Source organism: Pristis pectinata, chromosome 1 (assembly GCF_009764475.1).
Source record: "Pristis pectinata isolate sPriPec2 chromosome 1, sPriPec2.1.pri, whole genome shotgun sequence".
Taxonomy (NCBI): Eukaryota; Metazoa; Chordata; class Chondrichthyes; order Rhinopristiformes; family Pristidae; genus Pristis; species Pristis pectinata.
The window spans coordinates 54,963,989-54,978,847 of record NC_067405.1 but is presented as its reverse complement, the minus strand read 5'-3'; the positions used below and the strand labels follow the sequence as shown (position 1 = coordinate 54,978,847).

General features: G+C 39.5%; 1 protein-coding gene across 3 annotated transcripts in view; it reads right to left on the bottom strand.

Moving 5' to 3' along the window:
* The window catches only part of nab1b (NGFI-A binding protein 1b (EGR1 binding protein 1)), a 33,908-nt gene extending 19,530 nt beyond the window's left edge, over positions 1–14,378 (bottom strand). The window contains exons 1-4 of one of the 3 annotated variants that reach the window (XM_052018851.1): positions 14,181–14,378; positions 6,637–7,470; positions 3,676–3,809; positions 3,526–3,577 (exon numbers count right to left, since the gene is read on the bottom strand). In XM_052018851.1, the coding sequence (XP_051874811.1) occupies positions 3,526–3,577; positions 3,676–3,809; positions 6,637–7,455 (1,005 nt within the window). In that variant the 5' untranslated portion in view covers positions 7,456–7,470; positions 14,181–14,378. Of the gene's footprint in view, positions 1–3,525; positions 3,578–3,675; positions 3,810–6,636; positions 7,471–13,358; positions 13,432–13,760 lie in introns of those variants that run through there. The other 2 variants (XM_052018869.1, XM_052018861.1) reach the window with 2 other exon arrangements.
* Between the last annotated feature and the right edge of the window lie 481 nt (positions 14,379–14,859).

Sequence of the window (14,859 nt, the reverse complement as noted above, 5' to 3'; positions counted from 1 at the left end):
GATGTTAAGAATATTCAAAAACAATTTTTTTAAAAAAAAATCAATTTTTGAACAATTAAAATGAAAAACAACAAAAATATTTAGGTAGATTTGTTGACAATATTTAACTTAACAAAGTTAGTTCTAAAAAAATATAAATTACTTAAAATTTACATGTCTCACTTGGAGCTGTTCCTATCCAGTGAAACAAATGGAGTCATTGAACATGACCCAGAGATGGCTTGGTACGGCAACTGCTCTGCCCAGGACCGCAAGAAGCTGCAGAGTGTTGTGGACACAGCCCAGCGCATCACGGACACCAGCCTCCCCTCCTTGGACTCTTGTCTTTACCTCTCGCTGTCTTGGTGAAGCAGCCAGCATAATCAAAGACTCCACCCACCCGGGACATTCTCTCTTCTCTCCTCTTCCATCGGGTAGAAGATACACGAGCCTGAGGGCACGTACCACCAGACTTAAGGACAGCTTCTACCCCACTGTGGAGAGACTATTGAACGGTTCCCTTATACAATGAGATGGACTATGACCTCACGATCTACCTTGTTGTGACCTTGCACCTTATTGCACTGCACTTTCTCTGTAGCTGTGACACTTTACTCTGTACTGTTACAGTTTTTACCTGTACTACCTCAATGCACTTTGTACTAACTCAATGTAACTGCACTGTGTAATGAATTGACCTGTATGATCGGTTTGTAAGACAAGCTTTTCACTGTACCTCGGTACAAGTGACAATAATAAACCAATACCAAAAGATCTAACCTGGCAAAGGATCAACCTTCAGATTCCCCCAGCAGATCTGTTGGGGAACTGCTGTTCCCCCACTGAAATCCACAAGGAGCCCAATATTAAAAGGCACAGAACAACAATGACATGGACCACTGAAGAAGTTCAAGACTTTTATGGAGGACATTTGCACGGGTGGCCCTCAGGAGTGCTTCAGGTAGTGAATCTGGCCATTAATAAAAAGCTGTGCATTGGTAGATATTGGTTATAAATCTGGGGGAAGGAAACACTGTACAACAAAGTTACACACAAGCTAGATATTCTTCTCTTGCACTAATTGGAAATCACATTTATAAGCCCTCTTTTCTAAATGCAGGTCAATTCTTCCCATGACATCTCCATAATAACATGGGCATATTTAAGTTCTGAGAGGATACAGAAAAACAATTGACTTTGCACAATGAGAATATTCTGGCTGGTGAAATCATGAAAGGACCCCCAAAATTTCATCTTAGGGAAAAGGTGAGCGAGTCCTTCAAATCCACTCCTACAGTCTATGTACAATTATTGCTGCTAGAGAGCTCAGTACTATCCAGTCTCCCAAGGGGAACTTCTACAAAAATCTCAGATCCTGGTTCTTTAATTAGTACCCAAAGCATACTTAAATATAACTCCCATTCAAATAAAACCATACAACTGGGATAGAGAATTAGAAGACAGCCAAGATCAAATACACACTTATCCTTTTACTCAGCAAAGTCCATGGACACCTAATATAGGAGACATCCTCTCAACCCGGTTAAACACATCATTGCTCATTTGATGTAGTATCCAAAATGCCAACACATCAGCAAAATCTAAGCAACATTTGAAATGATTTATTTCAACTTCCTCAAAGATAGAGCCCAGTAGTTAATTTTGTTGACAACTGAAAGCTAAGGCAATGAAAATCAGTAAATTGACAATGGGGAAAAAATCCATTTATGGATTGAAAATATTTAAACAAGCTTGTGTTTGGATTGCAAACAAGGAATCTGACAAGAATGACTGACTTTGCATTCTGCAATCACTCCTTAACAAGACAGGCTGCACAAGAATAGAAAAATAATGCCAGCCAGCTCTGTATATTCAAAGCAGTCCCCAATCTAAACAGTATTAACATATATAAACAAAGTGATGGATCACTACCATGTACCTAATAGAAAAAGAAAATGGCTGTGAAGATTTACTATTAGCAGGACACTTACATTCATAGGATAAATGGAACCTTGCCCAATGTGTGTCTAGTTCTGGAAAGCATCCCTTTTGGTAGACCAACCACAAATTACCAGAAGCAACACAAGTGAAATATGCAGGTTCAAGTAAATCAGGCCACTTGGTTAAACCCAATGACAAGTATGCTGTGAAGGAACCTTTCCAGCATTCCACAAATTGGATAGTGAATCTTGAGAAAATCCAGAATGTAAAATTAGAAGGTATCCACTGTCCTGAGTGATATTTTGACTGCTGGTCAGCCCAAATCTGCATTTTATTGGTTAGCATTTACAGATTATTTGGGCATCATTTTAACTGCATATGTAACCTTTGCCCCAGTTACTAAACAGCAGATACCTTAGAAACTGAACAAGTTTAAACCATTTCTGCAATGGCTTTTCAATTCTTTATACAATCAAATAAAGCAAGTTATGCAAAAGCATTTTCCACATCATCTCTACTTCAATCTGTCCTATTCCCCAGATACCCCAACAGCACTCCCCCTCCCCCATACCCCCCTCCTCACCAGCTTTGTAATGTTTCAGCCGCCCTGACCCCACTCCCTGGCATTCCCTCTGCAAATCACTCCACCTTTCAAAATCTACACTTTTAAACTTTTTTTTTGTTTCCCCTTCCTGGCTGAACTTCCATTCCCTTAGCTTCCTTCAGGAAACATATATGCAAGTACTTCTGATGTCCAAGACCAGTAAGATTGTTGTCTGAAACAATCAAAAACATTTTAAAAATTCCATCTAATCTTGAAGTATTTGATGTTGTTTTAATACATGCTGAAAATAAGGAACTTTTTGAAAATTTTGTGTTGGAAACAATGATTTGATGCATGAGAATACCATCATAGTTGTGGTATGATCAGCTTTTAGTTCCAGTAAATAACACTTGGTTATATATAATACTTGCACACAATATTGACAACCATCATGTAAAATAACTAACACATCCTTGCGTTCTGTTCAATTAAATAACTGTGATCCTACAGTCATTACATATGACCTTACTTTCTTTTATACATTCCAGGCTGTACAACTTTAACTGTATATGTAACCTTTGCCCCAGTTATTATACTCTGTAGGATTTCTGATTTTATTAAATCGTACCACACCCTGTTCTTTGTGCGAGCCCCAAACATGTGAATTAGTGTATAGAGGTCCAGATTTTGCATGTGTGCATTGTGAAAATACAAACAATTTCATTGGCAAAAGGACTACTTTTTAAAGAACTAAATCCATCACTTATTCATAATGCAGAACAGCAAACTCCACCCATGCATGGCCTAATTTTGTAGGGTGGCAACATTCTTTTTTTTTGTTAAAAAGATTTCTTTTTTTGTACTTTAGCACATTTTCTCCACTTTACTTCTCGAAAACCAGAGTATCATATAAACATGAAACTCCCTGACTTTTTGCAAAATAATACTACTTGAATGTGTCATCGAGAAACTGTTAGAACCTAAACTTCATTACATACCTCTTGCACTCATGAACAGAAAAAGTAGGAAAGATGCAAATAAAATACTAAATCATATGTTACCTCGGTCTTTATACGCTTGGGAGACGATTCCTCTTGTTCTGCACATCTAGACCTGCAGTTAAGTAAACATGTATAGCTTTAATAATTAATAATTTACACTGTCAGATTAGATAGGAACATACAAATGTAGTTTAAAATGAAAGTTCCCACCTGGAAGTTTTGTAAGTATATTTGTAGGTTACTTCTCGGGAGACCTGTCGAGCTAACGTAAATAGTTCATCTCTCCGAGTGAGCAAAGCAATATCCTTCGTACAAAGTTGAGCGGCTGCTTCATTAACAGTTAGCTGCAGAAAACACCAAATTATGAGTTGTACAGTTACTTTGATGGCTCAGCTGGCTAAAACCTGAGTGGTTGAGCCATAAGTAGTAGAAAGATTAGATCCTTGAACTATAATGAGTCAGCTAATATTAGCTGGGTCTGTGGCAAAGGGGCTACTTTAATGGTAACTGCACTAACTATCACTTTGAGGTGCTTCTGAGAAACAGGATGAAGTGTTATAGATTGTAATCAAGAACTTGCACACAAATCAACAAAAGTTAGTGGTGGGAAATAAAACGAAAGTTCTTCCATTGATTGCTATCTATTGACTTTGGGAAGTCCATTTGTTTAATGGTTGTAAAAAAAAAGATGGGCCTCAGCAATATTTCTTGTGGAGGGAAGGGGATAAAATTGCCAAGAAACAGCAAGCCTTTCAATAAAGTGTTTAATGAAAGAAAACCCATCTTTGTCATAACTGAATTAAAGCCATGCAATACCATAAAACTAAAGTTGTGAGAACATACTTCTATAATGTAGCTTCAGATCTCCTTCCAAGGTTAGATCACAATTGGTTATAGCAGATTGTTTTCCAAAAGCCTGCATGATATTACTTTTCGTGCAGTATAAATTACTCTTCTTAAGCTGGAGTTAAGGAATGTCAATGGGAACAAACAAGTTATTTGTGTCTTTACATGTGGAGGGAACTTTTGCTGCAATATGGAGTTCCTCACTTAAAACAGCATTATATGATGGGAAGATTAAGATTATACAAAAGTTTTTAAAAATGTAATGCAGTTGAAAGAAAAAAATAGAACAACTTTGTGGATACAAGTTTTAAATATAAAAAGCAATACAATTTAATTTTATTAGCTAACAATATGGAAAAATCAAATAAAGTGTAACATCACATTAAATTAGTAGGCTAGATTTTGTCATCATAATTACAGTTAGCTTAATGGAATTCACCATTATTAACGTACAATTCCTCAACAACTTGTGGCAAAGGAAGGGTGTGCTATGGCAAAAGTCACATGCTGCTCGGTAATTTACACCAATACCCATTAGTCTTGCAAAAACAATAGCTTGCCTTTTGTAATTTCATGAAATTGCTGCATTTGTGCATTAATTACCAATTAGACACACTACTCAATCAGTACTGGCCACCCCACTCCCACCCAAGTTGTTTTCAAGTGTTGGAATCTCCTTCCATCTCTTCATCCCAAGAAGTGGGCAACTTGAACTGTGGAATCTCACTTCTTAACAATATTTTTATTTTTCTTTGGCTGCATTTTTAAAAAAATCTTTCACTCCATTCCCATACCCAACCTTACCTACATTGATCCTACTTCTCTGTTGTTCCTCCTTTTCTTTCTCAATCAGTGAATCTCATTGATTACAAGACCACCATTGGTCACATCGGTTATAGAATCATACAGCATGGAAACAGACCCTTTAGCCCAACTGGTCCATGCTGACCAAGACGCCCAACTAAGCTAGTCCCAATTGCCCGTGTTTGACCTATTTCCTTCTGAATCTTTCCTATACATGTACCTGTCCAAATGTCTTTTAAGTGTTGTTATTGTACCTGCCTCAACCACTTCCTCTGGCAGCTCGTTCCATATACATACCATCCTCTGTGTAAAAAAGTTGCCCCTCAGGTTCCTATTGAATCTTTCTCTTTTCACCTTAAACCGATGCCCTCTAGTTCTTGATTCAACAATGCTGGGAAAAAGACTGTGTGCATTCACCCTATCCATGCCCCTCATGATTTTATACACCTCTATAAGATCATCCCTCAGTCTCCTATGCTCCAAGGAATAAAGTCCTAGCCTGCCAAACCTCTCCTTACAACCCAGTCCCTCAAGTCCTGGCAACATCCTCATACATCTTTTCTGCATTCTTTCCAGCTTAATTGCATCTTTCCTGTAGCAGTGTGAACAAAACTGAACACACAATTCCAAGTACAGCCTCACCAACATCTTGTACAACTGCAACATAACATCCCAACTTCTATGCTCAATGCTGTGACTGATGAAGGCCAGCATGCCAAAAGCCTTCTTCACCACTCTGTCTACCTGTGACGCCACTTTCAGGGAACTATTTACTTGTACTCCTAGGTCCCTCCATTCTACAACACTTTCCAGGGCCCTACCATTCACTGCGAAAGTCCTACTCTAGTATGACTTCCAAAAACGCAGCAAGGTTTCAGATATTCCATTACCTGCTTGTAATATCAGTAAGTTATAGGGAAAAGGTTACATTGAAAGGCAAGGGAAAATCTATAAAAGATGCATCTGCAGATGTACCCAAACACATCCAGAAAAACAGTTTGGGTGAATGAAGAAAAACAAGTTGCCTGTAAGCTGGGCTAGGTTTAATCTGTCCAAAGTCTACAATTTTATGCTGAATGCATTACAGGTAGATGACAAAGACTCTTGAACATTTTTGAAAAACCTCCTTGTAGACCATACACATGATCTGTGAGAATCTTAAAGTCACAATTTTTTATAATGAGATTGATTGTTTTGTTCATGCTTCAGCCCAACTTTTATTGGAAAGCAAGTATGTGACATTAACAACTAAACTACAGGCTTTGCACATTCCAGTAAATGATCCGAGTACCCAAGACAGACAACACTCCCACCCACTATGAACATATGCATGAAGATCTGTCATTTCTAAACTAAGGCGGGAGCTGAAATCCTGCCCATTTTCAAATACAGCACTTTAGCATGGTTTGACAACTGAGGCAACATTGATATTACAGCAATCTTGGGCTTCACCTATTCTACTGCAAAATTTACAAATTTTATAAAAGAGAACAAGTGGAGTACAAGAAGAAAATCCTGTACCTCATGAAGTGTAAGATGCTTTCCATCTTTCCTTTTGGAATCAAACCGTCCATATATCGCACTATATTTTCGTATTTCTTCTTCTCTGTGAGGGTCACCATCGTTCATGTCAAAGATGTGACTGATCATTTTTGCTAACTTCTTATTGGTTCTTAAAAACTCTTTCACTTCATTCTTGTCTGTTTTTCGGATGCCTTGAATCAAACGTTCAACAGATTCTGTGATTGCAATGACAGCAGCAGCATCTAGAGTTTCACCATTTTCCCTTGGCGAGGATGGAGACGAGGGATCAGCAGGGGAAAGACTATGTTCACTCTCAGTTGTGGACTGTCCTTGCCAGAACCGTGGCTCATTAGGTATCTGCAGTGGTGAACTCCCTGCTAAGCCAGGCTTATTTGGCCCCACTCCCTGTCCACACAAGGCAGCCAAGCATTTTGGAAACTTTACAGGAGGCTCCCGAAGGTTATTGTTTCTTTCATGACTGTTAGCATTTGATCCAGGGTAGGCAGCTGAGCCCTCAGATATTTTGTACAGTGGGATGCTACTGACCGGAAGAGAGTTCAGTGGTTGATTAAAGACAGAAGGATTTGTCACCCAGTCTCTTAGAGCTTTTTGCAACCTCCTGACATGCAGAGGTTTGCTAGCCATGCCAACCAAGGCCATGATCTCCAAGAATTCCTCCTCCCCTGCTTCACAGAGCTGCTGCACGTCATCTCCGCCTTGCTGAATGAAAGCATCGTAATAAGACAAGAGATTGGCTCGCTGCAGAATACGATAGAGTTGCAATTCACCAAGGGTCCTTGGTAATGAAGTTGCCATGACCAACTGCAGCACCTGTGTTTAAAGAAAGTTAAAATAAAAAGAAACATCTGCAAGAGTAAATGTCAGACTTTGGTTCTTTACACAGCGAGTTCTGACTACGCTCATACCACACTCCACCTCTGCTGTGTGTAGGTGGCATGAGACAGGCTCCTCTTGTTTGGAGCATAGGCGTTCTCTAAAATTCATAGCCTGATAACTTGACCACCGTTTTACGCGATGCAAATTATGTGGTAACTAAATTAATATGTTGTGCTTTAATATTGTTTTCACATAATAAAAAAATTAATTACACATTTCAATTAGCGACAAAGTGGTATTTTTCCAAAGAAAAACAATAATTCAATACATTGGCACTGCAAACCAGGAATCACTGAAATTTCTGTGTTGTACAGCAACATGACCTGTGCAGAGGATTGGTAGCAAAAGATATTTTAAAAAAGGTATCGCAGGTCTGAGGTGATTGACTAGACACAATAGAACAAGAGACAACACAAGGAAAAACTTCTCTTTGCGCCACAAGTGGCTAGGGTTTGGAATAGTGCCTGATGGGATGGAGGACAATCATCTTCAAAATTTAACTAGATTAATGATGAAGGAGAAAAAGAAGCAGGGGTGTGGGAAAAGTGAAACTGAAACTGCTCTACAAAAGTACTGGCACAGACTTGATGGGCCAAATAGCCTTCCTTTGTACTGTACTTTGCTGATTGAATAATTACAACATGAAGGTGAATAATTGTCTCAATTCCCAGTTCTAAACCAATGTTACTGTAGAAAGCAATAACAGGGCAAAAATGATACATGCTCCTACCAAGGAGTGCCAGTAGCTATCACTAGATTAGCATATTGAAACCCATGGGGCATCTTATAAAAACAATATGATGTTGAGGTATTAATGCTTTAGTTGGATGCAACTACAGCATTTTTTCATACTTAGAAAATATTAGAGTTTAATTTTTGATATTGTTACTCATGTGACAACAAAAGGGAATCTGCAGTCTACAATTCCTTCCAACCATGTTGCACCGGAATGGAACTGGCCCATTCAGCCACTCAAGCCCATTGTCACCATTCACTCCTTAACATTAGTCAATACCAGGAAAGGGTAAACAAAAAACCAAAAAAAATCATCAATAATGATGCTGACTGTGGGAAAAAATACAATTGGAGCATTGCCAAATATACTGTATTGGAGCATTACCAAATGTACTATTTGTATCACACTTTCAGTAAAGTTTCTTCTCTGAGGCAAGAAACAATAGGGTTCAGAACTCTGGTCTGCACTTACCTCTTCTTTCTAGTTCTTCCTCTTAACTTGCCTGGGGTCTTTGCATCAGTAGGCTATAGTTCAACAGGTTATCCCCAGCTTCATTTACCATAATTTCAAAACCCTTTCCATCCTAAGTACTGAACTCAACGAAAATCAAGTTCAGTAGACATGTTGATCTTAGTAATCATACAAAGCCAAATCAGGGGCAATTTTTGAGCTACAAAGCATAATTTACCAGATTATTAGATTTTCATGTGAATAACATTCAAAAAAAGAGTGCTGGTGAAGTAATAGACTAAAGCAGTCACAAGCACAGCATTTTATGAATATATACACATATGTTGGTTGGAACCGGGGCTAAAGCCAGAAGTAAATTCTATCAATTACTGAAGGAGACTGGGCCCTTAAGTAACTGATCTGCAAAGGAGGAAAGGGCTTGAGTATTCCTGTAACATATAGTACATAATGGGAGACTTGGACTGCACTGAAAGGCTGCAAGAGAAAACGAAATGGAATCCCTGATGACAATAGTTGGGGCAGAAAACATCAGCAATAGATTCTGAATAGGATTTCCCAATTTGCTAAGATAGTAGGGCTGGTAGTGGGGTTTTGGCAAAAAGAAACGAGAAGAATTTCACCACCCAAATATCAAATCAACAAAGTGAAGGTTCAACAATTTAAAAAGTCATATGAATCCCATGGACAGGTTGTTATCTCAAACATGTTGCTGGGTTCTCTGAAGTTGCTGTATATTTACAGATAAATAACAGTGGCACCACTAGTTTCTGCATTATTTTGGAAACAAAATCTGACCTGAGAATTTAAAATATAAAGTAGATGCAGACACTGATTTTAAAATCATATTTTTAAAATTATTTTTAGATTATACTCCATTTATGGTTGTCAATTATTTGTCGATGTTTATAAATTCTGAATCACAAAAATTATGGAGGTACTTTTTCCCCCCCTCAAAAGGAAAATACAGTTTTCTGAACTTCTTTTCAAACATCACCCAACTGCCTCCTGTTCTCAAATTTTGGGGGCTACTGATTTATTGTAGCTAATTCCCAATGATTAATGCTTTGATTTTACTGGTAATGAATGTTTATAATTCATTAATCACAGAAAATTATGGAAGTACTTTTTAATAAAAATAAATCTGATTTTCAGAAATCATTAAGTGTCATTTTTTTTTCCAAATTTTATATGATTCTGGTTCAAATAGCAGCAGATCCTTCGGTGCACACCCTTGTATTCATTCTTTCATAGCCACACAACTGTTAGTGTTGGGATGCACAAGGACAGGTCATAAAAACAGTATGTAAAGGAGGCTGTTAGTCACACAGCAGGTAAGGTATGAACCAGGGTGGCCAGTCTAGGAGAAAGTATAATACCAGGTTAAGTGGTCAAAGCTGCCAAGGTGGATCAGATGGCTTTGTAGGTTAAAGTAGTTGGATGCAACAAAGCTGGACATGGAAACAGCTAGAAGAATAAATAGAACAGTCAAGCAAATAAAACATGTAAACAAAGTTCTCATGATTCAATATTCATCACAAATCCAAAAGGATGAGGTGAACAACAGCATTATTGAATTAAGCAAAAAAGGTGAGACATGAATGGGAGTTTACTTTTAAAAGACATTTTGACTGTTCATCAGTTAGAAAAATAGTAAGTTATAACATGTCAAATTGAGCTCCAATAGCTTTCATTAGAAACAATTTAAAAATACTTTGCAAATCGATTCCATGCAATAACAGCAAAATTACTAAAAGCCATCGTCAGTCATACAGATGCAGTAATTGTATTACTTAAATATGCAATTGAATCCAAGATTATTAGATTAATTGAGAAATTAAACAATTCTTTTTTTCCCTCAGTGGACAGCCTTAATTACTTATCATTAAATATCAAAACATAGACAAGTTTTGAAAGAAGTTTTGAGAACACTAAAAGCGCTATTGCAAAGTCCAAAGAAGGTGAAGGGGTGGAGGGGGAAGGGATGTTTAATTATGGTGGGGTGGGGAAACTATAGACAGATGCTATAGAGCACCACCAATGGTGAGAGGGTGAATTTACATTGTGACAAATTATAATATTTCTATTGCAAATGTGGATGTAAAACTTGAAAAGTTGGTGCAAAAATAAGTAAATATATAAAATTCCACACTGTCGCAAAATAATTTTTTTTAAACTGGAATGTTTCTTCTCGACTTTTTCTTTACACATTTGTGCCTTTTTCACCATTGCAAACTTGTGACATCGAGAGATGAAGTAGGAACTGTGCCAACTTTGGTTTAATTACTGCAACAATTAACTAGGGTGATGTACAAGATAAATTGCTCAAAGTAGCTGGAGGAATATTTATGTTGCAATTAAAATTTGCATACTATTCAATATTAAATTGTAGCTCAAAATATGGAAACACAGAAAAATAGGAGGAATTGGCCCTTCCAGCCTGTTCTGCCATTCAATACAATCCTGGCTAATCTCCTATTTCTATACCATATTTCCACTTGCGCGCGCGCGCGCCCCTCCCCCCCCAACCAATATCTCTGGATGCCTTTTGTGTCAAGAAATCTCTCCTTAAATACATTCAGCAAATTGGTCTCCACAGACTCCTGAAGTACAGAATTCCACAAGTTCACCACATTGTGAATGAAGAAATTCCTTCTCATCTCAGTCCTAAATATATTAATATATTCCCCAAATCCTGACAGTGAACCCTTGCTACATATCCCCCAGCCAGGGAAATATCCATCCTGTATTCAGCCTGTACAACCCCACCAGAAAGTTGTACCTCTCGATGTGATCGCCTCATTTCGTCTGAACTGTAGTGAATACAGGCTTAGTTGACCCAATCTCTTCCCACATGACAGTCTTACCATCCCAGGAGTCAGTGTGATTAACTTTATTGCATTCCTTCTGTGGCAAGAATACCATGATACAAGATGACCACACCTGTGGTCAATATTCCAGCCATGATCTCACCAAGGACCAGTACAATTGACAGGAAGTCACAGACCTGAAACATTAACTGTTCTTCTTTCCACATATGCTGCCTGACCTGCTGAGTTTTTCCAGCATTTTCTGTTTTTGTTTCAGTGTAACTATTAAAAGTCATCCCTGCTCCTGTATTCAAACCTTTTTGCGAAGAAGCCCAACATAACATTTGCCCTCCAAACTCCTTGCTGCACCTGCATGTTTGACTTCTTTGATTGGCGTACAAGGATACAAAGGTCCCTTTGTACATCAACATTTCCCAAACTATCACCATTTAAATATGACCCTGTCTTTCTGTTTTTCCCTACTGTTATATTGAACTGATTATTTTGCTATTTTCATTATGACAAAATGGAAATTTGATAACTTATGAACTAAATGCAGCAATATAGAATCACTTTTTGCTTACACTTTGCACTCCAAAGTACATTTTGGCAAATATATAAGAGTATGCCTGTGATTTACAAATGAACAATAAAGCAACATTGATGATGTATGTACCAGCTCCAATATCCTTGACTGGCATTGGTGCCAGATGTGGATTTGTGCCATTGGTTTTACAATCTCCATTTCTCAATTTGCACAGTGAAATATGGGTAGCTGTGACAGTTTATTGCCGTATCGGTGCCAATCTGATTAAGTCCTAGACAAACATAACTGATCATTTAGTTTATTTCCTCACCCACCAACTTGTATCATTCCCCTCTCCAGAAGACATGACAGCAGAGTCCATGCCTGCCCTCACCTAATATCCACACCAGCCAGAATCACTGATAACAACATGGAATGCAAGTCTGCCAATTCCACCCTCCCCTTAAATTGTCCAAAGCTGACTGAACTTCCACTACTGCCTTCAGTGCCCAGCTGAGATAAATTTCAGCACTTAGGTCACTTGCCTCTCATCTTATCACTCTACCCGTTAAGTACAAGCTAATTTTCGATGCCCGTCACAAAAATTATGGCACAGGCAGCCATTTGGTACCAGTGTCAATTCTTCAAGTGGATCTAATCAATAGGGTCAAGAGCAATTCCCTTGACACTTTGACAACCTACCCTAATATGGCATAACAGCCTTTGTAACAGTTAAGGGAGAGGGGGTCCTGGGAAGAGAAAGTTACCAGCTGATGGAGAAACCGGTTAACCAACGTCAAATTTCATGTTACTGCTGCAGTTAAAGAGATCAGGGAATTGAGTTTCTTCTTGCAAAAACCTGACATCAAGCAGCTGCCCACACACAGGCAGTGGTCACTGTGCAACTCGTCCCCAAGCTAGACCGACAATTCTGCCTTAAAGGAAAAGAAAGGCCTTCAGTCGCAGTTTCGGTTGTCAATCTCCCGTACACTATTTCCCCCCACCCCAAATGTTTCCAGTCAATTTCGAACAAACCAAGATTTGATTGAAAGAAGCACCTTACGCAGGATCCCTTATCAAATCTTAGATCCGCTCCACCTCACTGGACTGCGAACTGTCAAGTGATATTTATATAGGGTTGAACGAATCAAAGTAACTTCTATCGTTTCTTTTAAAGGACGATGTACAAAACGAACCGAAAAGACACGTCTGTCTGATCAGACGCTTTTCGGTAGTAATGTGCCACTTACTTAAAAAGTGCTGCGCAGATACAAACACTTACCCACAACGTGACAACATTTAAAAGCTCGCTCTATTTGGTAAATAGGCTTCAATTAAATATAACCCAGTCGGTTCTTCCATTATTTCCCCCCGCTCCCTCGCACTACTGCAGCTTTCACGCCTACTTGAGCCCATAGTATTCGAGCTCTTTGGGAATCACCCACACAACTACGAAATCCACCCTCTCCTTCCGGCATGAAAGGACCGCACAAACCGGGATTAAAAGGAGAGAGAAAGGGGAAAAAAGTGATAATCTTCACCACACAACACTGCCCTCCTCACAAAAAAAAATTAAAAGAATACATTTGTCCGGTACACGTTAACACAGCCCTGTCAGAATTGACAGAACAGAGCCCCAACATGTGCAAGCAAGCCTTGCTGCAGAAATGACGCCCGTGCCTACCTGGTGCACTAGGAGTCTCTCCCACTCTCTGCTGTTGTAACTGGGTGCTGTGGAGCCAACTGAGAACTTTGTCGCCTGCCGTCCCGGCGGCTCTGATCGCGCCAATGCCTCGAACACCGTGGGGCAGAGGGAGAGGGGGGAGGAGGAGGAGGAGGATCCCACTCCCTGCACTCACTCTTGCGATGTTGACACGCTCTCCCTCTCGCCCTGCCCGCGGCTCTAATTACAGCCCGCCCCACGCTGCTATGGTTCTTGGTTTGTTTCTTTTCCCCTTCCCCACCCCTCAACTTTCTTCTTCTTCTCTTCCTCCTCCTCCACTCTGTCAGCCTCACACACATACATACACACTCACACACAGCCTCTGCACAACCTCCTCCCCCTCCGGGCTGTATGGGATATTCCGCTCTTGCTCATACTCACTCCCACACGGGCAGCGTGACGCAGATCCTGGCGTGGGAGGACGCAGCAAGTGGGAGGCTGGTGGAAGGAATACCAAACATAACTAGTGTAGCGACGAATTGCAATCCAGTCAGTTTATTACCAGCTGAGCATTAGCTGCAGGGACTGCTTGTCGCCTCTATTTATAAAGTCTCCCTCACAGTGAAAGTAAAATACATTTCTTTTTCTAAATGTGTACGTCTGTCTCTCTTGCAGTCCAACAGCTTTCTCGCTGCTTGCGGAGCACATGTGGTAACATCTCGCTTTGAGAGGGAGGTCTCTCTGAAGACTTGGAGTGGGCGGGGGTGGTGCTAGATAGGCTGATACAAAATGTACAATTCTATAGCTCTGTGTGTGAACTTATTAACCACTTCCATGGACCCCCTGCATTTGATGTCAAAGGCTACTTTGAAACAGATGTTGGTGCTCTATGCCACGTTTTATTTTGTTAGTAAACACCCAAGTGAAGGATTTAGCTGCAGACCGTGGGACCCAATGTATTCAGGATAAGAATTGCCTTAACGTTGACAATTCGAAGTTTAAGACAAACTTTCATCAGTTTTAATACATATTAAGGGAATCCTGCAAGGACCCTGTCTCAGGTTCACTCTGTCACGAACTTAATGGTGTAAGAGGTGGAGACACAACAAACTGCAGAGGC